Raw genomic sequence first — 25,477 nt, 5'->3', positions numbered from 1 at the left:
CATGTCTGACATTTTGGCATTTATTAATTCTTTATTCAAGAAAAATCTTTAAAACTTTATTTTAAAAATGATCATTTATTTTAAAGCTTGGAAAATAGACCTTTATTTCAAAGTTCAGTGGAAAAGTTTAGCAAAGAACAGATAGTTCCAAGTTCATTATCTCCTAACATCCCTAACTAACGTTCATTCCTGCAAAGAAAACAAATAATAAAGCAATGAGTCTTACATCCAGAAATCGATCTGCAATCCGACAGCACTTTGAGATAAAATCGAAAGGAGCGATACTTTGAAGCAAAATCAGGGGTTTTTATGAACTAATTTCCTAACTTAATCTATCTAAAAAGTATCTAACATCACCAATTCGGGTTCTGATTGGACACATTTGGGGTGGGTGAGCATATCCTCACCATTACAACATCATATTCATGGTGAATCAACACATTAATAAAAGAGTATTGTTTGGGAAAGTCTTCGGCCTAGTCACGTCCTCGACTGGCAACTCTGCCACTTCTTCCCACGTTCAGAACACTCGAGTGTCCATGTTTTGGCAACCATCCTGACTTCTAGGGCGCAGTAACCTTGAACTTCCCAACCGAGCTCAGGCAGCTCACTCTCACTTGCAGGCTTTGGGCGCACATGCGCAGTCCAGCACTCGCTCTCAGTTTATCAGAGCAACCATGTTTTCTCAGAGGCCACTTTCGGAACTATCGTAGAAACAAACACAAATTCATGTTAAATTTGGAACTAAAGCCCTTCTGTTTACCTCCCACCGTACTAATGTTTCCCCATTAGTTATTACCTAGCAGATAAGCCACATAAATGCGTTTTATACTTACATATCCGACGACTTTCTAGCACAAAAATATGTACAATAAGCATATTCATGCTGCGTTTGTTTAAATTTAAGCTGTGCATTAGTTCACATCACAATAACGGAACAAATTATCTAATTATATTGCTTGATGCAGGCAAAATTAGTATTTCCACGTATGCATATGTGTGCAACTTATACTATCGTTCATTATTTCATCATAACACACCATTAGTAAATATTAACATTATGGAACATTGACTTCACGAGGGGTACACAAAATTTTGCTTTGCCACCTCGCTCCATCAGTGTTCGCGCCCCCATCTGCAGATTTGTTTACTTCATTGTCACTCCATTTCTGCATCCCTCTACCCCGTATATTACAATTCAGTTCATTTTCTAAAAGAGCACGTCAACAAGGTGCTACCTTACAAGAAAGACACCTATATTAGGTAGCTAGCAATCAATGCAACATAGGTTAAGTCCTCAGGCACTTCTAAAACAAGAGAAACAGATCCTTTGCAGAGAAGACCAGTTGCATTGCATTTTTAGATGTATGGAAGGTAAACGCTTTTTCCTCTGCAAGAAAGAAAGAAATATTGATTTCGGATTAAATTATACTCTAACTGTTTACAAAAAGAAGAAAGAACTAATGGCTTTATGTACAAACTCGTTTAGCGGTCGCAACTTTGAAAGGTTTGCGACCACAGACTTTTTATAATGTTTCAAAGCCGTTTTACACACCAACTCTTTCTGGCTTGTAATACGTTTTGTTTTTTTACCCCTTACCAATTACAGCTAGGAAGGGTGTGAAACGGGCAGCCACCCGATATTTGGGAGTTGTTATTCCATGTGTCAACGCTTTGTAACCGCAATTGTGCTCAAAGACCTTTGTTCGGATACGGACACCTCGAAGGTAATGGTATTTGATTCTGACAAGTCAGACAAAGGAAAGGGATTCCAAATTGGGAAAGCTCGTGCAAGGAATGGTTGTCTGCTAGTCCTTAGACACCGCTGTCCCTGCACTTGAAATCATTCACAGAGAGTTGCAAATTGAGACCCATGTTTTTCATATTAATTTGGTAGCTCATTTTGCGATCTTCTTTAAAGCCACATTTTATGATGCTACCTATCGTGGATTGGTTGCATCACAAAAATACAGGGTGGTCGCGCAATTTGCGGCCTATGGAGGCTCAATAGTAATGGACAAACATATCCTGACAGTGAAGATCTATCTATGCACAGGTCGAAGGTTAAGCAACATTCACCTTGTCTGAATATTGGGAAGGGGGACTTCAAAGGATTTGTGTGATATAATGGCTACATAAGTGCGCTCTTCTTTTTTAATCCAGTTTGTAGAGCCTCACGTTTCTATAGTTTTTAATCAATATGTTCTCCTCTTTCTCTTTGTATTTAAGTTCCCATTAAGTACTATGTTATTTTACTCTCTCATTTTACCAACTGGTTTGGATTCTCAGTACCAAAAGCAACACTGACAAAGGCTTTTTTCACAGGATGATATATCGTCTCGTCTCGTTAAGAGCACAATCATCCAGAAGAATATTTTGCCACTGAAATAACTGATGTTTATTGTTATCCAACTAAGTGGTACTCATTATGTCGCCATTGGAATAATAGAAGGCTGAGTGCACCATGTGAATTGAACCTGTGGCCATAAGGGCAAACAGAGATCCTTGGAGTGGGATGCATTACTCCACTGATACTGTCACTTCACATCTATTTTGCTATAACGGCACACCGCAGTTGTCACCTATTCATCTATGTTTCTACCAACTATGCCTATATAACCAACCGGTTTTTGAATTATGGAAAAATGACCTCACTCTTTTGTATATGCTATCAAAGACCAGCTTCACACAATGCAGAGGGTGCCACTTTTTGTTTTCCTCAGCTGTCCCGCATTGAGCTTTTGTGTTCTACTTGGGGAATTTACGTCTTGGGTATAGCTGTCCATTCTGCACATGAATCAAGAGGAGGGCAAGACTTCAGTCAACGATAGAGTGAGGACACTTTCTACAAGATAATCTTTAGGCCTGCCAGAGCTCAGAAATAGTATCTTGGATAGTGGGATTCAAACTCAACCCATTGCCTACTGGAATGGGTGTAATAGTCACTACCACCACCATCGGGTATTTCCAGTAACTGAAATAGGGAGCCTGTAGGGTATTGCTACAGTACTTTTTCTGGAAAATTTTTTGCTTCCACAGAGAGAAAAGACACACAAGAACAACAATCACAGACCTGCTTCCAAAAAACCTTAACAATCACCATGTTGGTTTTAGAGGCTTATAGGTGCTGGGTCCTCCTTTTTCATGTGGCTCTTCGGACTTGTTTTAAAAGTAGAGCCCTAAATAGCATCTTGCTCTTCTTTGGGGCCAAAACGTGAGCCACTCCTGTAGAAGGTAGACCTTCAGGAAGACATTTATTAATTCTCTGATCAGGAATCTGTCTCCTCAGATTACATTAATAAATGACTACTCCTCTTATTTTGATAAAATACTGATAGCCTTTGGCCAGCCCAAGAAATTACATTCTATATAAATTAGCTGGAGTTAATACAAAATATCTGACCTTAAATTTGTTGTTTCCACTCCTTCATAGAGAAAATGTCTCTATTTTGATGGTCAATGCAGTGGCAATGTTCATTTTGAACAAGCAAGGACGTCTTTCCCTGTTTCGATTCCCTTTGCAACTGTGGGACCAGGTCCATATAAACAGCATATTCCAAAAAGGCTTTCACAAAGAATGAGAAAAGAGCATTTGTGCAGACCCTCGCACCTTATGACTGATGAATTGCGTAATTCTTCACATGCCATGCTTTGCCCAGACTCTCAGCAGGTAGGGTTTTCTTTAAATGCATCAGTATATGACCAGGTACATCCATCAGTGCCCCAGTGCCCAGTAATTTGGAGCAGGAAAGGATTATCTGGGGGGCTCTCCATTCAGATTAGTTTAGGAAATTCTTGTGTGGATTTCCACACACTCCACTCATGCACTGACACTGCAGAAGTTCAAACACTCCATTAACCTGCCAATGTTCCTAACTACCCCTTAACTTGCCGATCTGGTTATTCTCTTCATCACAACTTTATTCAACTTTCTCAGATTTCAGGTCTAGTAGTTGAGCAAGAGGAACTGAGTGTTCATACATCCTTATTGTTGATATAAAACTAGATTATGCTCATTTAAATCTTTAACTATCTGATAGAGACATCTAGACACAGATTCGTTACCGTTGAACTTCCAGGCATCAGGCTGGAGCTGGAAGATTTTTGCAGGACCCCTGCGTGCTGATAGGTGGCGCTGGTCGAATCCACGTAACGTCGTAGGCATCGGGTTCATCGTCGTGGTGACATCAGAGTCCTCTATACCGGCGCCCACCCCGGCGTGCTGACATCTGTTCTTTTCTTTCCCTGCCAGCCAGCGCAGATCTGTTGAAGGGAGCTACCTCCTGTCACTTTTTGACAGACTTTCTCCCCGGTCCACCGCAGGATATCCCGTTTGTGTGGAGGGAGGTACTTCCGGCAGGGAGGAAGTCAGCGCTCTACCGACCGCCTCACTTCAACTATAAAATCACATGGTCACCGGAGCGCGCAGCAGACACGCACTGACAGCAGCAACAGCATCGTGCGTTAGCTGCTTCCAATTCTGAGACCTGATTTCCTCAGCCAAACTCATGGTGATTACTACCGGGGACACGACTAAACTGCAGACTCTCTGCCTATTTTTTAATTGTTTATTTTAAATTGCAGCACTTTTTAGAACTGGTGTGGTACACTCAATAATTACAATTCAGCCCGCTTACCCGCACCACGCTGCCTCTCCCGGGCCGTTCTCCCGGTACACCGCGGGATATCCCGTTTGTGTGGAGGGCGGTACTTCCGGTAGGGAGGAGGCAGCACTCTAGCTACTGCCTCACTTCAGCTACAAAATCACATGGTCACCAGAGCGCGCAGCGGGCGCCTGCAGCAGGCGCGCCAAAGGCAAGCCCGTCTGACTCTGTCTGCTCAAGACAGCCGCCAGGGTCCCTGCCCAATTGCGCCCAGACCATGGGGCACACAACAAACTTGTCTACTCCTAGACAGGTCTTTTGGTTATTGGAAATAACCATCACAACTCCCCCCCACCATTGCTACAAAAATGGCACACACCACCTCCAAGACTTAGAAGGGTTCTTTTCATGCCCACACTGAGCACAAACTTAGCTCTAGTACAGCCTGGACCATATCCCCCTAACCCCATGTCCAACTCAGGCCCTAAAGGTGAAAGTAAAATGTGGAGACCCGACCCGGATACCCTACAACAAGCCTCCTCCCCATAGCTGAACCGGAAAGGCTTTCTGGGAAACGTGAGATCCCTCCCGAAGCACGCAATCGAGATATGGGACCTACTTGATTCCAACTCCCCAAATGTCGGCTTTATCACTGGGACTTGGCTAAAACCAGCCAGCACCCCAGCAATTGCCATTGCTCTACAAGAAGGGTATAGAATCCTCAGACTAGACAGTCAATCTAAAGTTGGAGGAGGGATCGCCATCATCTATAATGACAGGGCAACAATCTTGATACTAGAACAAAGTTCAAATGAGCAGATCGATCTCTCACCCCAATACAACTGGAACGGGGCACTGGTGTATCCCCCCCCACCGCTCCCCCCCCCCCGCAGGTACTCTAACCGATTTTCCTCTCCTACTAATGGAGTTGATAGCCCCACACATGATCTCCTCTAGCAATTTTATGCAATTGAGAGACTTTACCATCCACAGGGAGAACCTGGACAAAGCAGAAACCTCGTCCTTCCTAGCAGACCTCGCCACACTGAACCTCAATAAAACTAACAACGGCCCTACTCACATAGCAGGACACACCTTAGATATCATCTTCTCCAATTCCACTCTCCTCACATTCGAAGCCCCAAAGTCAGTTAACTGGCCTGACCACGCAATTATTGATTTTCAATTACAGGACCCAGAGAACTACAGCGGCCTACCCTGGGATAACAATCCCTCTATAGACAACAGCATGAAATCAATCCAGTTACTTTCGCATCCGCCTTTACAACCATTAAAGACTTGCCACGGAGCAACACCGAAGATAGCCTTGCCCACTTCAATAAATCTACCTTAGCTGCCATAGACTTGATCGCCCCACAAAAAACAGGCTCTACCAAACCCAGAGCTACACAGGCAGCTTAGTTCTCCTTAGAACTCCACAAGAAAAAAACTGGGTGCATCTCTTCTGGGATGGGCAGCCACCTGGGAGAGTTGGAGGTCAGAGTACTCTGGTCTTCAGCAGAAGCCAAGCTCCAAACAAACCTGTTGGAGCTTTGTGCGATCCGGTTGGCACTGAAAGCCTTTTTACCATCCCTCAAAACAAGACTAGTTCAAGTGTTCACGGACAACACTACCACCATGTGGTACTGCAGCAAACAGGGCAGAGTGGGGTCGTCGACCCTTTGTCAAAAGGGCTTGCGTCTCTGGAATTGGCTGGAACAACATGGCATTTCCCTAGTGGTTCAACATTTGGCTGGTTCTCTGAAAACCAGAGCGGACAAACACAGCCGCTTGTGCCATGTTGATCACTAGTGGCATCACCATCTGAGGTGTTGCAAGGTCTCTTTCAACAGTGGGGGGAGCCTTGGTTAGATCTATTTGCCTTAGTAGTGAACAGGCAATGTCATCAGTTTTGCGCATTGGAGTTTCCAAGACGGCTCTTACACAGCGACGCCTTTCATCGCAAGTGGAACACAGGCCTCCTATACATCTCTCCGCCTATACCACGCCTGCCCAGATTGCTCAAGAAGATCAAAAGCGACCGGGCCCAAGTCATCCTTCTGGCTCGGGACTGGGCACAGCGAGTCTGGTATCCTGAGCTTCTGCAGATGAGCATCGATCCTCCAGTCAGGCTGTCTCATCGGGAGCATCTTCTATCGCGTCAGCAGGGGAGGGTTCTCCACCGGAACCAGTCCACTCTCCACCTCCTTGCGTGGAGATTGAGTGGCGACAGTTGACAGCTTTTGACCTTTCTGTGAAGTCTGTAAGGTTATTCTGACAGCCAAGCTTCCCTCCACAAAGTCAGTATACGACTGCTAATGGCAAATATTTTTTTAATACTGTATAGAACAGTCTATTGACCCTTTGTCTGCTTCCCTGCCAGATGTCCTTCTCTTTATTCTCTCCTTGGCCCGACAGCGTTCTGCTCTAGGTACTCTGAAGGGCTACCTTTCAGCCCTGTCTGCTTTTCATCAGCTGCCAGATCAGCCATAACTTTACAAATAACATCTTGTGCAGATATTTTCGGAAGTATTCTTCCACCTTTTCCCTGTATTATGACCCAATTGGACCTTTAATTTGGTCCTTACTTTTTTGAAGTGTGCATCATTTGAACCTCTGCACAATTGTCCCCTCCGGCTACTCACTATTAAAACACCTTTTTAGTGACAATTACTTCTGCCAGGAAGGTGAGTGAACTACAGGCACTCAGCCTCCTTACCTGACCGTCTTTCTGGACAAAGTAGTGCTCCACACTAGGGCATCTTTTCTGCCAAAGATAGTAACACCTTTCCATATGGCCCAATATGTTACTCTTCCTGCTGTCTATGCGCCTCCACATCCTTCCTAGGAAGAAAAACGTCTCCACCTTCTGGACCCAGAAAGAGCGTTATTGTTCTACCTTGATTGTACAAAAGAGTTCCGGATGTACGACCAACTCATCACAGGGTACGTTTGAGCAAAGAAGGAGCGAGCAGTTCAGAAGAGGACCATTTCATAAAAATATGCTATGCCTTAGCGAAGGAACAACCTCCTGAATGCCTTAGAGTCCATTCTACCAGGGCGAAAGCAGCCACCACTGCTCTCCAGTGTGGGGTTCCGGTTTCTGACAACTGCTAAGTGGCCACTTGGGCATCTCTGCACACGTGGATTCTGTGGTTCTCAGGAAGGGCCTTTTTGACCGCTCTGCCTTGCAGGTCTTCTTGATCTGAAACCTTTCCTCAGTCCCGCCTCCGGGGATGGTATTAATTGGTTATCTGTTCAAAGGTAAGGTAACAGTGGCTAGATGTCTCTATCAGATGGAGAAGTTACATAACTTTGGTAATGCCTTATCTTGTAGAGACATGATCTAGCCGCAGATTCCTTACGATTCACCCATCCTTCCCACACTGTGGATTGGTTTTGTGTCAGTGCTGTTTCCCCTTAAGGGCCCTGGATCCAGTCTGACGCCTGGAAGTTCAAAGGTAATAAATCTGCGGCTAGCTCATGTCTCTATCAGATAAGGTGTTACTGAAGGTAAGTAACTTGTCCGTCAGGTAGACCTCCATTACACATCATTATAAGATTAAATTACTTTTTTTGCCAGTTTGCTCTTACACGTCCCCTGAAAATTGTACATCCCTTGCTAGATTGTGTTTTACATTTTATGACCCATCTAGCCAGCTTATGAAGCCTTGTAGAACATTATCTCTCGACAGTCACAGCCCTCCCCCGTAGACCTGAAGAACTTTTCTTCCTAAGTAGTTAGGCAGTGATAATGCACATTGACAGTCTATTTCCTATGCTCCCATGCATCAAATACCGTGCTTCACTTTGTGACATCAACCGAAGCCCATGCCTCTTTAAAACATTACAGATCTTCAAAAATGTTTATCTTCTGTCAGTAGTTGTATGGAAAATGGCCTTCTTTATAGTTACTAACTTAGCAGAAGACGATAACTCTTTCATCAGAATTTCTGTGTTAAGGTTTCTATAAAGAGACCGTTGTACCAAGAAGATTACTCTCTTTTAGGCCAAAGCTTTTATTAGAATTTTGTCTCCTCAGGTCTCCCAACCACCCTACTTCGTTGTTCCTCCACTGAGAAAAACCTATGCTCAGTTGCTGTTAATCCTCTGCCTTAAGAGAAATCTTGCCTATGTTTCAACTAATGGGAGAACAGTACAGAATATTTTGTGGCAGCAGTCCTGGTATTTTTTTACTACAAAGAGTAAAGCAGGGGTATGTCATTCTATTTTACGTGGAGTTGAGCTTGCTAGCAAATACTCCAAGGTTCTTGAGTACTAGTTTCCAGTTTAAGATACAACTACTATTATTACCACATCCAATTGTGTTCATTTACTCGACCTTGAAAGGATAAAACTCTGAGTTTGTTTTTCAAGGGTATGAACCTGTGTCTGCAGTTTTTAGACAGATGTCAGAAAGATAAACCACAGTGCTGTCTTACTCATATCGGAACTACTGACCTCCAAATTACAGGTAGATGTAAGCAGCCGACAACTCCCCTCCACCTTCCCCACAATGTGCCCCTCCTCCATCTGCTGTCCTACAGGAATTCAGATCTGTCCAATGTTTGGTAAAACTCACATGCATCCCTGAAGTCGACAAATCACCCACCCCCAGCTGTCTTAACTGGGTTTGGTGCATAAGGCACATTACACACAATCTCAGTGGGAAACGCTGAACCCTTTGAGGTGATTTACTGAGATGTAACTTTGACCTGCACATTGAACAGTTATCTCCAACATGTGTTCAATTCACTGAGCTAGGACCCACTTATTTTAGACCCTGAGAACAGAGGTATTATTGCACGGTGCTGGTTAGGGCAAATTACTTTGGTTTGTGTTACTCACCGGATGCATCTTCACATAAAGATATAACATTTGACCAAAATGGTCTGGGCAACCCGTTGCTTCAAGCCTTGTCTGGTAAAAGTTGTCCCTGCCTCTCCAGTACATTGAGACAGTGGAGCTCCACTCCCACACAATTAGTGAAGGTACAAGTGCAAGACAATTGGGTAAGAGGATATGGAAAATAATCCACATAGTGTTCTGGTTGCTTAGCGGCGGCATCCCCCACCTGTTTGCCCTCCCAGATCCCACAAACTCAGACCATGCCAATTTCACGTTCATGGAAAAATTGAGGCTGGTGTTTATTAGGCAGTATTCCAAGTTTGAAGCAAATCTTCAACCTTTTCCTTCTTTATTCATCGAGCCTGTGCTCTCCTTATCATAGCCACAGGCACTAGGCCCTACATTCAGTGTCTACCAGTCTGCCCAGGTGACCAATCACTTTGGTGTAACCATTCGCTCACATTACGAGCAAGCGTCTGCTTCTAGCCCAGCTGGATGACCTCCAACTTCTGGCCGTAACTGTGCCTTTCCCTTGGGCAAGCGTCTGCTTCCTGCCCAACCGGTTGACCATTCACTTCTGATGCAACCACACATTTTCTTCCAGGCAAGCATCTGCTTCCAGTCTGCCGGCCTCCCTGTTCATTTCATTACAGGGAAGCGTCTGTTTCCAGCCCATGAATAGATTGATAACCTGGGTGAAAGTCTCCACCTTTCATTGCAATGTGACCCACTCACCTATCCACCAACTTCTTCCGGGCCACAGGCTCTGCCATTGATTGTTTCATTCCGGTTCAACCCACAAGGCGATTGTTGTAGCCTGACAGTACCCCCTCGGTCCTGACTGTCACCTGTCTGTGGCTTGTTCCCCTCCGGAAACCTGCCATTTTTCCTTAGGATTGCATTGTAAGTACCGCCATACCTTGCTGGGAGCTTCCGCAGCCGGCAAGGCCCCCACCACAGGTGTTCTGCGGATTTGAACATAAACACCAAAAGGGGATGAAGAATGAGCCCATAGTAATGACTATGTATCTGTTATCAAGTATGTCATTTTTGCATGCATTGTGGTACGAAAATCAATCCTGCATCCTAGTTGCCCATTCATTGATGGCTATTAGATCCCCATCTCCTGTTTTTTTTATTGCTTTTGCAGACAGTCCTTCCTGGAATGCGTTGTGGGTGCCCCAGTGCGATAGGAATGTGTGGTAAAGTATGGCCCTGCTGTCTTTACTCCTGACACCAACACCTTTTTTGACTGATATATTGTCGAAGGTGTCCCATCTTTGTGGGTGAGGAGATATGCCTCACCTTCGAGCCCTGCCTGTTCATCCATGTAAACTGCTTGGAGCCTAACCGGGCAATATGGGCTGTACGCTTCCATCTTTATTTAGTTAGGTACTCTTTCCTCTGCCCACCTGATCTTAGATTGCCTGACTCATATGGTCAGGTTGTGCGGGCCCAAGTGCATATCCTTAACCACAAGGGCCCTGCTATTTTTGTCACCCTTGGCTCTGGCTACCAGCTCGCTAACCCTTAAAGCTCAAATAAAGGCAAGTGAGTAAGCTGCACTAAACAGCGTTGTCTCAAAGTATTAGTGGCACACCAAGGGCAGGTGATCAATCAGTACTTTTAGCCTTGGGAAATCTATTGGTGACCTGGTATGCTGTTTAATATTTTCAGATTTGCCCACCCTTTTCAAGGCTTCCATGAGAACAAAACCTTTTGTGGGATCCTCTGAAGCCTTCAGCTTTACATTGTATGCTATTGCCGCCAGATATTCTGAGACCCAAGACCTAGATTTCCTTGCACTCCTGGCCTGCACCACCAACGCCACAAAATCATCTTTTTCATTAGAAACCCCAGATGCAATGTCCGCGAAAGTCTCCATACTACGCGGTACCATTGCCTGGAACTTTTCCCACTGCAGACGAGAAAGAGCAATTGCAATTTCGGCCTGTGGCTGAGCCTGACATTTTAGCTATTCTGAAATCTTTGAAATCAGGCTCGCCTACTGATCCGTGCCCGGGCCGAGTTTTAGCTGGGGTAGCTGAGGTGGTCTGTTCAGAGGTAGTTGAGATTATTAATCTTTCCCTTCAGACTGCCACCGTTCCTGTGTGTTGGAAGCAGGCTAAACTTCTACCACTTCTTAAAAAATCTTCGTTAGATCCCTCTGTTCCATCAAATTATCGTCCCATCTTTCTTTTGCCAGCCTTGACTAAAGTCTGTGAGAATGTGGTATTCCGGCAGCTTGAGGCCTTTGTGGAAACATCTAATGCTCTGCACCCTGCTCAATCCTGGTTTAGAACCTCCTATAGTACGGAGACTGCGCTGGTGGAAATTACTGAGGCGATCAGGGAGGGCCTGGATGGAGGCGGCAGGGCGGCTCTGATTTTGTTAGACCTCTCTGTCGCCTTCGATATGGTGCCCCACCAACTTCTTCTTGCCCGGCTGTCATCTATTGCCATCGCTGGTCCTGCCTTGGATTGGATAGAATCCTTCCTGGACGATCGTACTCGCCTCCCCATTTGTCCTCCGGAGGAAACTTTCAACGGGAGTGCCTCAGGGCTCCACGTTTAGCCCCATGCTCTTCAATATATATCTGACCCCCCTGATTTTTTTAGCGGAGGAACTGGGAGCAAAAATTGTAGCCTTTGTGGATGACACCCAGCTGCTATTTACTTGGAGGGGTTCTGATCTGAATACCAATGCCGCTCAGATTTGCCTTTAGTCTGTTTTCCACTGGCTTGCCCCAGCTCTGTGGGTGACCCGGCAAGAAACTTGGGGGTGTGTGGTTTGGTGAAGATCTCCGGTTCGCCCAGCTGTCATCTATTGGCATCGCTGGTCCTGCATTGGATTGGATAGAATCCTTCCTGGACGTTCGTACTCAGCAGGTCTGGATGCCTCCCAATTCGCCCCCCTGTGAGGACACTTTCAACGGGAGTGCCTCAGGGCTACACGTTGAGCCCCCTGCTCTTCAATATATATCGGACCCCCCCTGATTTTTTTAGCGGAGGAACTGGGTGCAAAAATTATAGCCTACGCGGATGGAACCCAGCTGCTATTTACTTGGAGAGGTTCTGATCTGGATACCAATGCCGCTCAGACTTGCCTTTCATTTTTTTCCACTGGCTTGCACATGCCCAACTTAAGTGCAATAAGGATAAGTCGGAGGTACTCCTGTATGGCCATTTCCCACCTGCCTTCAGAGAATCTTTGTGGCCTAATGTCCCATGACCCAGCTCTGTGGGTGACCCGGCAAAGAACTTGGGGGTGTGGTTTGGTGAAGATCTTCGGTTCGCAGAACACATTAAAAAACTTACTGGAGTCTGCTTCGGGACCCTTAAGGCCTTATGAAGGTTCTTTCCCCTGCTTCCGAGGGAGGCTAAAGAAATGGTCGCACGCGCCCTCATCCTCTCCCGCCTTGATTATACCAATGCTTTGTTCATTGGAATTCCCGGCTATCTGGTTAAAATGCATCAAATCATACAGAATGCCGTAGCCAGACTCCTGTTCGACATCTCTCAGAGATCTAGTTTCCGGCAGCATTTGCGGGATCTGCATTAGCTACCTGTGGCCAGGTGGGTGCAATTCAAGGCCCTTATTCTATCTCACAGGGCCGTTCATGGCCAAGGGCCGTTGTACGTTAGGAGGCGTTTTGTTTTGTATATGCCGAGTCGCCCCCATGATCTGCCACTCAGCGCCGGCTGGTCATCCCGCAGTTTCGTAGGGCACGCTTGGGAGGCCAGTCCCTTTCTGTTAAAGCAACAGCTGCCTGGAATTCCCTCCCCGTGGAGCTACAGCATACACATGATTTTCGCCTTTTTAAAAAACATTTAAAACTCCTCTTTTTAAGCTGGTCATCTAATTTATCCTGCTCCTTCTTCCACAGCCCATGCACACGCCAGGACACTCTAGAATATTAAAGCTCGTTATAAATCCTTTTATAACATAACTGTCTGATTCTGCCCTCCCTGCACATGCTTGGCCCTAACTTCAATATTGTACTAGAGACATGTGCGCACCAGCTGCAACAAGCTCAATACATTGGGGCCATGATGCCACTTGTACATAAATGGTGTAGACAGGTGCCAAGTTGTCTGACCGTGTGACCAATGTTTTGTTGGCCTGGTGATCTGACCAAAGCAGCAATGACACCAGAAAGGAAAAGAGCTTACAGCTGTTATATTCCCTGTCAGGCCAGACCTGCTCCAAACAGCTGGCCATATCCTTGCACTTCAAACCGTACCCAATATTGCTCCAAAGGCCCAACATGAAACTGCTCATTTGCTGTCCTCAGTGATGGCCACATTCTAACTCCATTGAAATGGTCGACAAATGGCAGCCACATTTGCATATCCTCTTTCAGTCATGCCCCCAACCACACAAAGTGATGATTTTGAGTAATACCTGATGTTGTACTTCCACTCATCTTGAAATGACTCTCCCTACCTGAATGACCCTTGATGCAAAAGTGAGCTATCCAAGCAGCTCTTGAATATCTTTTAATGTTGCTTTCTCCTTTGCTAGCACTCTCTTAATCGCTGCTGCAAACTCCTTTATCATATCAGCTGGGAGGCGAGAGACCCCTTCTGTGGAGCCCACCTCGATCCCCAAAAATTTAAAACCTAGTTGTGGGGCCCTCTGCCTTCACTGCTGCCAAAGGTTCTCCTAATCCTTGAGAAGTGACCTTGAAGGTCGCCAAACACTTGCTCGCAGTCAGGGGAGTTCGCTTTACACACAAACAAGAAATCACCTAGGTAAATAGAGCTTGCCACCCACCGGTTGTACCCTGTTTGTTGCCCACTCCAAGAATGAACTAAATGCCTCAAAATAAGAGCATGTTACTGAATATCCCAGGGGCATACACCTTGTAGTATAGTTTTCCTTTAAATTGAAAACCAAACAAATGGAAGCTTTCCAGATGCACTGGCAGCAGCCTGAAAACAGATTCAACATCAGCTTTATCCATGAGGTCACCCACTCCTGCTTCCCAGGCTAATTCTATAGCATCACCAAATGAAGCATAGGAGACTGTTTGTTTGATGAAGCATAGGAGACTGACCATATATCCTGGCTCAGCCATTTGTTGGCTTAGTTCACTTTGGGATAAGAGAGGTGGTGGATCATTCTATATATGCTGCCTCCTTTTTTGGGACACTCCCTAGTGGAGTGATGATAAAATTCTTTATGGGAGGTTTGCCAAATGAGCCAGCTATCCTATCCCACTACAGCTCCTTTTCTATTTATTCCGCCACTGTATCTGGCAACGTCTCTGCTGAGCGGAGGTTCCTAGACCACCTTCTTGACAATGAGTAAAGAATTCTGAACCCCTTCCTAAAACCCCAAAGAAGTAATTCACTCTACTCTTCCTTCAGATACTCGTTCAAAACTGTGCTAGGATCTCAAAATAGATCGGGAATGGGCTTTTCGCTAACGGAGTAAAGCTACGGCTGCCCATTGAATATGGAGCCTGGTGTAGGTCTGACATGGGATTTTCTAGAGAAGACCGGGTGACCACTTCTGCACCGTGACAATTCATGCTGGAATTTACATGCCACACCCTAGGAGCAGTTAACTGTATTGAATAGGTGCCAGGTGTTGCCCAGTGGTTTCCGCTGAAGCAGAGGCTTGAACCTGTTTTCTACCTGATGTCTGAAATGACTGCACTTTTTCCTGTGGTAGCTCTGAGTGACCCCTAACTAACTGTCCTTGTCTTGTAAATGTGTCTTGGGTAGCAAGAGGTGGTTCCAAACCACCCTGAGGTTAATCGCCATGCAGCATCGGTGGTGTCAGCACCGAGCCAGAAGGTAGTCCCATACCCACCAACGGCGGTGGGTCCTTACTCCAGCTGGACTGAAAACTCAACTGGCCATGTACATCTTTTTGTAACTGTCCTCCATCCTGCAGTTCAGACATTTAGAAAACATTATCTAACTGTTGGCTGGGCACCCCAAGTACCAGCTGTCATCCCACCATCCCCAACGGTTATTGGGCTCGCCCTCTGAATGTTTGCTGCTGTGCTAAACCCATCCAAGCATGGTGGTGCCTTTAGCTCACTAAAGAAGGCTAATGACTTGTGCCAATCCCATTACTTGGTGCTGAGAGTACCCACGATTGAGTGGATGTCCAGGCGATGGTAGGTTCAGTTTGAACCTGACCGCCTGTTATTGCTGGATGTTGGCCAGTAGTTGTTGAGCCAATCCTGACTGAGTGATTGTCAGAGACTGTTCTGGCATACTGTTTTCTTGCATCCATGCCCCCCTAGTGGCATGGGCCACTAGTGTAATCAAAGTCCTGCCCAAGATAACCCTACCTAAGACCCCCATATGCTCCATCAATTCTTCAGCCTCTCTTTGATCCCAAGACATGCCTGGCGTCTCCTCCATGAGTTGGAAGAAGGCTTAATCATATTGCAGCCAAACCATTTTTCCATAACTCCTGAACCTTTCCTGAAGAGCCTGGTTGTACCTTATTAAAGCTGGACCTTATCTCTGGTATGTTTCTAAAATTATGGCTACTAACAAAGCAAATGCATCCAACTGGTTCACAATATTCTCCGCTAGCCTAACCCTCTTTCTACCCTTTCTCTCTTTGCCTTATCTAGAGCCTTTAAATGTATCTGCAACCCTGCCCACATGTTCCAGTAAGGTGAACATATGTATGAATTCTCTCTGACACACTCTTCTTCAACCTTCTATGAAATCTGCCATGTCAGTGACCCCCTCCCACTCAAACCTTACACCTCCCTCCATCGCTAGGTGAAATGGCGGTAGGCTTGTTGACTTCTGATGCACTTGTCGGGGGCCCCTCCCCAGGTGTACTGGTATTAACCGTACCCATCCACACCAGTAAACACTTCACCATACTTTCTCCACCCCAGTATTCATCTACACCACCCTCCCACACATCTGTTGGACACCCACCTGCCATCTTCCCGTTCTTTGCACTTCATCACCCTTGAGAGTGTGTCCCTCTTAATTAGAAGGTTCCTTCTCCTCCCATCGGCCGGACTGGCACTGATGCACTCGCGAAGGATGGTTCTGCATATATGTCGGTGTTATCCGCTGTCACCTCCTTCATCTCTTTCTCTGCCCTTTTGGGTTCCTTTGCTCTTAATGGCCCCCACCCCTCCCCCGCTAGCCTTCTTCTTATTGTCACACTGCTCCTCCCGTGGCAATGAGTAAGTATGACCAGTCGTTGTGAAAAAATTCCCATTTATAACTCCTCAATGTCCTTCAAATGTCCACTTTGTTGGGGGGTGGGCACCCACATCTGGGCCTTGGCCGACTCCCATCCCTCCAAACTGTTGGCTTTTCCTATTGCCGCAAAGCAGGCCCAAAACTGCTCTGAATCTCTCCAGCCAGGTAATTCACCTCCAGGGTCACCCATGCTAGGTCCAGTCTCCTCTTCCGTGCCAGATCTATTTCACAGCTACACTCCCTCCTTTCCCATCCTTCCTCCTGACTGGTCTGGTGCATGCCCTATTTTGCAGCTTACCTGAAAGAAGTAGGCGTTAGATTTCTTAGAAGTAGACATGGCATTTGGTGGACTGTAGGGGCGGGGGGCAGGGGACAACACTTATTCCATTGTGACTAGTGAAACCTGAACATACGTCAAGGAGACGGGACAGGCAAGGGGTGCATGAAACTGCAAATATAGAATCCCAAGGAGAAAGAGGGCCCATTGCCATGTGCCTGTGGTTAAATACCCTCCACCCCCAAGGCCACATTTCTATAGGTAAAGCCCAGTGTCCCACTCCACTGCCCATTAACTTCCCTGCCTTTCTCTATCCCTCTCGTTACCCTTGCCCAGTCTGCGTTCTACTCCCTGAAGGAGGGTCTCCACTAATGCCAATGGACCAGCTAAATCCTGCCCCCCCCCCCCCCCCCACTCTCCCTCCCTTCGGCAAGGGTGGCTGATCCAAGGGGCATAGTCTTTGCCCTCCCTCCATCAAACCTCCTGCCCCGCCATCTCCCTTTCGAAACATCTGTAGTACTACAACTATGCTGGCATTGTTGCGTTATATCACTTTTTTTTTAGAACTTTAAGCCATGTTTCAAAGCAGCTTAACTGCTCGGGGACATGTAAAAACGCATTGACAAAGCCAATAGCTTATTCATAGGCAAAACCTGTTGGCTTTGCCAATGCTTGGTGTGTATGTTTCAGCCTAGTGTCAGTAAATGTTTCAGGTAGTACTGCACCCAATCAGTACTGTGGCTGTGCTGATCTTTGGAACATTGTCTTTGAAAAAGTGCTACACGCACAAAACACGTCAGGCTTGTTTGTTTGATTTAGAGCTGTGAAGTGTTCCACTAGTCATTTCGTCAGCCTCCAGTAAAATTCCCAAAAGCAGAATTTACCTGAATGAAGGCTCTTTGGTTGGGGAAACTTTTGCTGTTGAATTTGAAACGGCTGGTCCCGGCAGTGAAAGAGCCCCGCTTCGATAAGCAGTCCCCCTGTATGCCAATGGGTATGCGCGTTCAAGGGACAGGTGCTGGAGCAACACAGCAACCCACTGGGGACGGAATTTGCAACGACAGCGTGCCAGCTCCCTGTAGCAATACTGAAGTGCAACTACAGAGTCCAGGAGGCTGTTTGGTTGGCCACGCCCACTGGGGCTGGATGTCGGATAAGGAACCAAGTTGCACCTGTGGCTGTGCTGATCTTTGGAACATTGTCTTTGAAAAAGTGCTACACACACGAAACGCGTCAGGCTTGTTTGTTTGATTTAGAGCTGTGAAGTGTTCCACTCGTCATTTCGCCAGCCTCCAGTAAAGTTATCAAAAGCAGAATTTACCTGTGTGAAGGCTCTTTTGTTGGGGAAACTTTTGCTGTTGAATTTGAAATGGCTGGTCCCGGCCGTGAAAGAGCCCCGCTGCGATAAGCAGTCCCCGCGTATGCCTGCGGGCATGGGCGTTCAAGGGACAGGTGCTGGAGCTTGGAGGCGGTTATGTGCTGTATGATGGGACTGAAACAACACAGCAACCCACTGGGGACGGAATTTGCAACATACTGCAAAGACAGCGCACCAGCTCACTGTGGCAATATACTGAAGTGCAACTACAGAGTCCAGGAAGCCGTGCGGTCGGCCACGCCCACTGGTGCTGGATGTCGGATAAGGAACTAAGTTGTACCTATGTCTGTGCTGATCTTTGGAACATTGTCTTTGAAAAAGTGCTACACACATGAAACGCGTCAAGCTTGTTTGTTTTATTTAGAGCTGTGAAGTGTTCCACTCGTCATTTCTGCAGCCTCCAGTAAAATTTCCAAAAGCAGAATTTACCTGAATGAAGGCTCTTTGGTTGGGGAAACTTTTGCTGTTGGATTTGAAACGGCTGGTCCTGGCCATGAAAGAGCCCCGCTTCGATAAGCAGTCCACGCGTATGCCAATGGGTATGCGCGTTCAAGGGACAGGTGCTGGAGCTTGGAGGTGGTTATGTGCTGTATGATGGGACTGAAACAACTGTTAGCATGTAATGTTGAGTTCCCTGCAGTGGACTTTCTATTGATACAGGTATCAATTGTGTTGTCCTTAATATAGACTCTCAAGTCCAAAACCTCAACCTCCTGACTGCTGATATATATTATAAAATCCTGGTAAGGATGAAAGACTGTGATTTGAGCCTTCGAGTGGACGTTTGCGAACAGATGCATGAAACAGGTTCTTATTCCTCTATGATGTTTCACCAGCTTCGCCATGGCACTGATATCACAATGAATTTTGTGTGTCCTTTCTACGTACTTTGCCTTCTCCATACAAGGGACACAGGGAGTCTATTCAACCAAAAGAGACCTTTGTGTCCAGGGCTCTTCATTGGCACTAATCCCTTTGGGAAGCTGTTTTAGTGGCCTGACTTGAACACCTGGGTGTGAACGACTTTAAGACCTATTTAGGATCCCACAAAAAGCAGCTGAAGAACATTCCAACATAGATTTTCATTTTCGGGAATTCAGAGGAGGCGGCGGCGGCAGTGGGAGGGGATAGAGGGGGTAGATTAGGAAGGTGCTCGTAGCATACTTCATTTTTCTGCATTTTGACCTAGGACTGAGGGAAAGAAAGCCTACAAATCTCAAGCAAAACTAGAGATGTAACAGAAAGAGAAGAGGTGTGGTGGAAAGAAGGTGTTGAGCAGAGAAGAAAGGGGGGTCATACAGAGCGAATGGGGCAGAAGAGGATGCAGAGTGAAATAGAGAGTGCAGGCAGGGTAGAAGACAGGAGGGTACGGGGGAACAAGACACACCAAAGACAGTTTGCGCAAAAAGAGAATGCGGCTAACAACTTTCAGCACCTACCTCCCAATGCATTAGTCATAATTTAATTTTCTTACCAGTTATTGGAGCATCTTCCACATGCACATCTTGTTGGAATTACTGGGTGCATATGTTGAAAGAGCGCATAAAGACAGTACTGCAGAAGTATGCACTCTCGGAATAAATCAGCGAAGCCAGGCACATAGCTGTGAGGGGTGCAGTTCACTCTTCCAACATGCTCAGTCAAGCAAATACCTTTGATATGGCCGAGAGCAGGATCTCTGAAAGCTCCGACCTCTGATGCGGTGTTCCTGCTGGCTGCTGGTGCTCCACAAGTTGCTCGGTTTGCAGCGCTTTAACTTCAAAGCAAGGATGTATATCTTGTAGTGACAGCAGGGGGTGCTTACAAGCTTAAAATAGTTCCACCAAAGCGGATGAAAGGAATACATGGGCCTTGGGACACTGATAATAGAAACACATGAGGAACAACAGAAAGTAGTATGCTACAACTAACAGAAATGGAGGAAAAGTATGTGGAAAGCACAGGAGCAAATGAAAAGTAAGGGCAGGATGGAAGCCCCTTTTAAGATTAAGTAAATACAATAGATTTCCCAAGCACAGCTCAAGCGGCGTTCATACAAAACCTAATCACAAGCACTGTGCAGCGAAACCTAAAAAGGGCTCCTTAGAGCCTCTTTGTAAGTAAGTATGTACAATTTTAGTATATTTAAAAGATGTTGGTTGATGCCAAATCTAGAAAAAAATGTGAAGTGCGCTGGGGTGGTTGGTGACATATGAGGTGAAGGTAGTGCCTGTAAGCGAGGATAAGATGCTAGTTCTGAGCCTTCACGATCAATTTTTGCTAAACCGTAACACCTTTCTCAGAAGCCTTCCTCGATTGTTGTGCGTTCACTTCCTAACATGTTGTGTGGGAGCAAGAGCACCGTAATCTGTGGGTGATTAAGGAATTTGTGATACATGCAATTTTTTTGCCGAAGGGCCTGTTTCTTTTCACCAACATGTCTTGCAGTTTAACTTTCGCCTACAAAAGTGGTAACCTTTTTTGATTAACTGACAGATAATTAAATGAATGAAGAGTGGCAGCTCCATAATGATTACCATGTATTACAGATTACTTGGTGTGGATAAACTATTTGCCTATGCTATTAACGAATGGCTCAATGACATCAAGAAAAGTCAGCTGCCAGGAATTCTGGGAGGAGTTGGACCCATGCACTCATTAGTTCAATTGGGTGAGTTTAACCTGCTTGATTTAGGTTCATTTTTGTGCGTAGTCCCTGTAAATTCTTCTATTGTACATTTACCTTTCTGTTTATATATCTTGAAAGTGGTTAAAGAACGGTAAAATTCTCTCAACTGTCTTTCAAATTGAAGATATTTTTGGAGTACGATCGTAAGTGAGAAGAATTTTTTTTTTTTAATTAATACTTTATTAATTTTAGTATTTAGGCTTCCCTTCGATCTTCTGGGCACTGCAACTGACTAAAACACATTTTTAAAATAAAGTAAATGAATGCTTGACATTTCCCATTAAAGTGTACTTAAAGATTTCCTTGTGCACGTGTTTTCTAATGCATTTAATTGTGTACAAGAATTCTTCTTTCCTCTGTTCACTGGTAAATGTGCATCTGTTATTTTAGTTCAAGGTCTCAAGGACTTGGTTTGGTTACCAATAGAGCAATATCGGAAGGATGGGCGAATTGTAAGAGGATTCCAGAGAGGTGCAGCTTCATTTGGTACTTCTACTGCAATGGCCGCCTTGGAACTTACAAACAGAATGGTTCAGACAATTCAGGTACATTTTCCAGTTTATATGTGCAATACAGATTTTAGCTGTCACAAGCCATCAATTTTATAGATTGTAAAATAACTAATACTGTTCACTGTTGTCATTAAATATTCAAATTTGTTTTAGGGCATCCACCACGTACAGTGACTTAATTCACTTTTTTGAAATATCATTAAATTGGATAATTGTTGCATGTGTTATGTTTGGCGCTTAGCAATAGAAGGAGTACAGCATAAATCTCTATTTAAAAACAAGTTACTGTTCAGTAATATGAAAGGTGGGAGTAATTGCGCTCTTTTTAATGGAAACTTGGCTGTGTATCTTTGCTATCTTTATGACAAATACACATATTTCTCCCAATCTATCAAATTCCAGAAAGAATTACAAATTAATAAGTATAATTAGTGATTTTTTTTTAATGAAGGGCATACAGTGACAGAGAGAGTAAGGAACTCATGCAGATATTGCACCTGGAATTAGGTTATGCTTATGTTACTTAGGGACCTAAGAGCCCACCTAAACTCCTAGTGTCTGCACCAACCCAGTACCTCAGTTGCATTTGAAGCTTCATGGGAAACACCAAATGAAAGATTGGGCAGGTCCGTTATGTATATAATAATGGTACCTCTAATGAAGAAATGTAATTAAAGTGATAATATGGGTATCCTTCCTCTGTCCAGTAGTATCCCATACACTACATTAACCTAATCAGTACATCTCATAGTTTATATAGTTGGAGTTAAGAATAGTAATTATGGGCCAGATTTATATTGGCGGTAAGCATACCCTGTCATGACGGTGAATCCTTGCCGCCAATTTAATGGTTTGCCGGCTAAATTTAGATTCTGGTGGATAATAGTTTGGCAACGATGGCGACTACTCCATCTCTGCAGTGGTCATACTTCTCTGGCGTCCAGACAGAGTAATGGCTGTTGGAGAAATGGCTTTATGTCCACCCGCCGAATTTAGATGGGCAGACGTATAGCTTTGTTGTTTCACTGACTGTCATTGCCAGGAGAGCCCAGGTGGTAATGGCTAGTAAAAAACTAAACATTCCCCCCTTGCCATGGGAGGTAGCTCCCATGAAGACGGGAACGTTTTTTATTTTCTAAAATAAAAACCTGCTTTGGGATTTTTTTTTTGGAAGTAACAAAAAAAAGAGTTTAATGGACGGCTCTATCATGTTGACGGAGCTGTGAGCCAAACCTAAAAAAGCATTGATAGGAATCAGGCCTATATACTTTACTGTACAATGCTTCTAACTGTAGATTTAGCACCTTTAGAGTATTTTCAGGTTCCAGATTGGGTCTGGAAACTTTTACACATCAATTCTCCAGTGCTTTGGTAGGTGGCTCTGAGCTGCTCTGTGTTGACTTCGTTCAGTCTTGAAGTCGCAAACAGAGCTGCATATAAACGCCACATCTAGACGCTGACATCAGTTACTTTACTCCAGTATTGGAACTTTCATAGATTCCCATAGCTTGTATCATTCCCCGTCATCGGAATAGGAGCCTCGGTAAAAAAAAAAAAAAAAAAAATATATATATATATATATATATATATATATATATATATATATATATATATATATATATATATATATATATATATATATATATATATATATATATATATATATATATATAGATATAGATAGATAGATAGATAGATAGATAGATAGATAGATAGATAGATATATATATATATAGATATAGATAGATAGATAGATAGATAGATAAACCATAAGAGGTACAAAAGAAGAAAAAAATAGGCCTAGGCCTCATATTATTTTGTAGCTTATAGTACTCCTTATATAAAAAGACCCAAATAGAGCCCCAACCAATCAGATCAGCCTCACCCTCTGGAACCTTCTTGAGAGAGCTCAGAGCCTCAGATTTTCTACCGCACTTTGGTAATAGGGAGTCTCCTTAGAGCTCTGCTCTAGTTTTTCTTCTTGAGGTACTTTTCTACTATTCTTGACAGGATTTGTTTGTGGAAACTTTTAGATGGCTGACAAGGAAAAGAAAAGCCTTTTCAGGCCTTGTGCCACTTGTTCTAAAAAACGACTTTTTGCTGAGGATAAGCACAAAGACTGTATATACTGCTTATATCCAGACCATAAGGTGGCGGATTGTAAGATCTGCCAGACCTTTTCTACGAAGACCCCGCGTGACCGTGAGGGGCGTCTATTAACTTGGCTGCAAAAGATAAAGATGAGAGATGGTGTAATTTCAAGTGATGATGAGGATGCTTCTTCATCTATTTCCTCACGACGGTCACAGAAGAGGGGTAGGTCATCTGCGTCAGTTTCTTCTGAACCCCCCTCTAAGGCTGTGCATGGGATCTCTGACAGTTCTGGCAAGCCTGGGCCCGGCGAATCTCCTCACGCAAGTGAAAAGGAGAGGGAGGGGCCGGTACCTCAGGTACCGAAGACAAGAAAAGGGGGAGATGGCTCGGCTGGGCCACCCCATCAGGCTGAAGTCTCCAAGCCTTTCAAGAAACCAGCTGTTGAGGCTTCTTCAGTTGGCAAGGCTAAGGTGTCTAAGACATCGTCGACGACGGCTTCCACATCGTTATCGAGTGTACCGTCGAGGACTTCATCTTCTTTGCCGTCGACGAAGAATTTGCCGTCGACGAAGGTAGTATCGTCGACGACAACGAGGATGTCACCGTCGACGATGTTGTCCAGACCAGCGTCGACGACGAACACGTCGACGACCACAACGTCGACGACGACCTTGTCGACGAGGACAACCCTGTCGACGACGACGGTGGTGTCGACGGCGGCAGTTTTACCGTCGACGATCTCGACGACGGCACCGTCGATGTTTGTGAAGGTACAGATCTGCAGGAAAAGGCGAATTACTCCGGATATGACTTCGCTGAGGAAGGCAACCCCATTGTCTCCGGCCCTATTGTTCGACGAGGAAGAGTACTCTGAGGAGGACAATGGTGTCTTTGGAGATGCTTATAGTCCATCCCAATTGCAAGTCAAATATAATGACTCCGAGTCAGACAATGAATATTATTACGGACAGCAGCAACAAGACTGTGTTCCATACCAGCAAACACCGGATCAGCGGGGCATAGTTTCAATGCCGGTCACTTTGCTGGAGGACTTACGATCTATGCTGGAGGAGTATCGACGCAGAGATGCATCGCGCCCGATTGAAGGGCAGACGCAGGAATGACCAGTCTCATCTGCTGCTCCGTCTTTGCCACTCCCGCAAGTGCAGGAAACTGGAGAGGTTCCTCAGCGGGTGGAACCTACGCGTGTAGACTCTTCAGATGATGACCAAGGAGATACTCAGGCCCCAGATCCTGATGTTGAATGGGACGAATACGTAATTTTGGACCCGGCATTCCCAGTACCGGATCTGATAGACTCGCCTCCGGTGGATGTGGGAGGTTTTCACAACCTGATGGAGAGGGCCACTGCGCGTTTTAAGCCCGCCATGCCTTCTACTTCGTCGGATTGTTTTCTGTACGATTTTAAAGAGCCCTATCGCAAGGCCGTTCGATCCATTCCCATCGTGGACCACATATGGGAAGAGGGAAAGAAGGTGATGCAGACGCCGGCTATGGTCATTCCTGTTCTCCCGCGTTAGGAGAAAAAGTATAAGGCTCCGAATACCACTCCAGCTTGCTTTATTGGTCAACCAAGACCGTATTCGGTTATATCGCAAGCAGCTCAACTGAAGTCGCACAACCCTTCGGCTCCTCTAACAGCTCCACCTGACAGGGATGGAAGACGATTAGATAACTCTGGGAAGCGTTTCATCTATAGCTAGTTTGCTGGTCAGGGCTTCCAATGCCTTAGTAATCTTGGGTCGTTACGACCGTCAGATGTGGAGCGACGTTTCAGCCTACCTGGACCAACTTCCTAACGATCCCAAAGCTGAGGCCCAGAAGATCTTGGAGGAGGGACAACGCTCCTCATCGGAGATAATAGACTGCGCGATGGACA

General features: G+C 45.3%; 1 protein-coding gene across 2 annotated transcripts in view; it reads left to right on the top strand.

Annotated features, from left to right (window-relative positions):
- The window catches only part of ATG2B (autophagy related 2B), a 1,072,129-nt gene that overhangs the window by 940,533 nt on the left and 106,119 nt on the right, over positions 1-25,477 (top strand). For both annotated transcript variants that reach the window (XM_086937744.1, XM_086937743.1), the window contains exons 39-40: positions 20,832-20,953; positions 21,362-21,516. In XM_086937744.1, coding sequence (XP_086793870.1) covers positions 20,832-20,953; positions 21,362-21,516 — 277 coding nt within the window. The remainder of the gene's footprint in view (positions 1-20,831; positions 20,954-21,361; positions 21,517-25,477) is intronic.

Source organism: Lissotriton vulgaris, chromosome 9 (genome assembly GCF_964263255.1).
Source record: "Lissotriton vulgaris chromosome 9, aLisVul1.2, whole genome shotgun sequence".
In the NCBI taxonomy this organism is placed as follows: Eukaryota; Metazoa; Chordata; class Amphibia; order Caudata; family Salamandridae; genus Lissotriton; species Lissotriton vulgaris.
The sequence above is the reverse complement of the archived record's forward strand: the minus strand, read 5'-3'. Positions and strand labels throughout refer to the sequence as shown.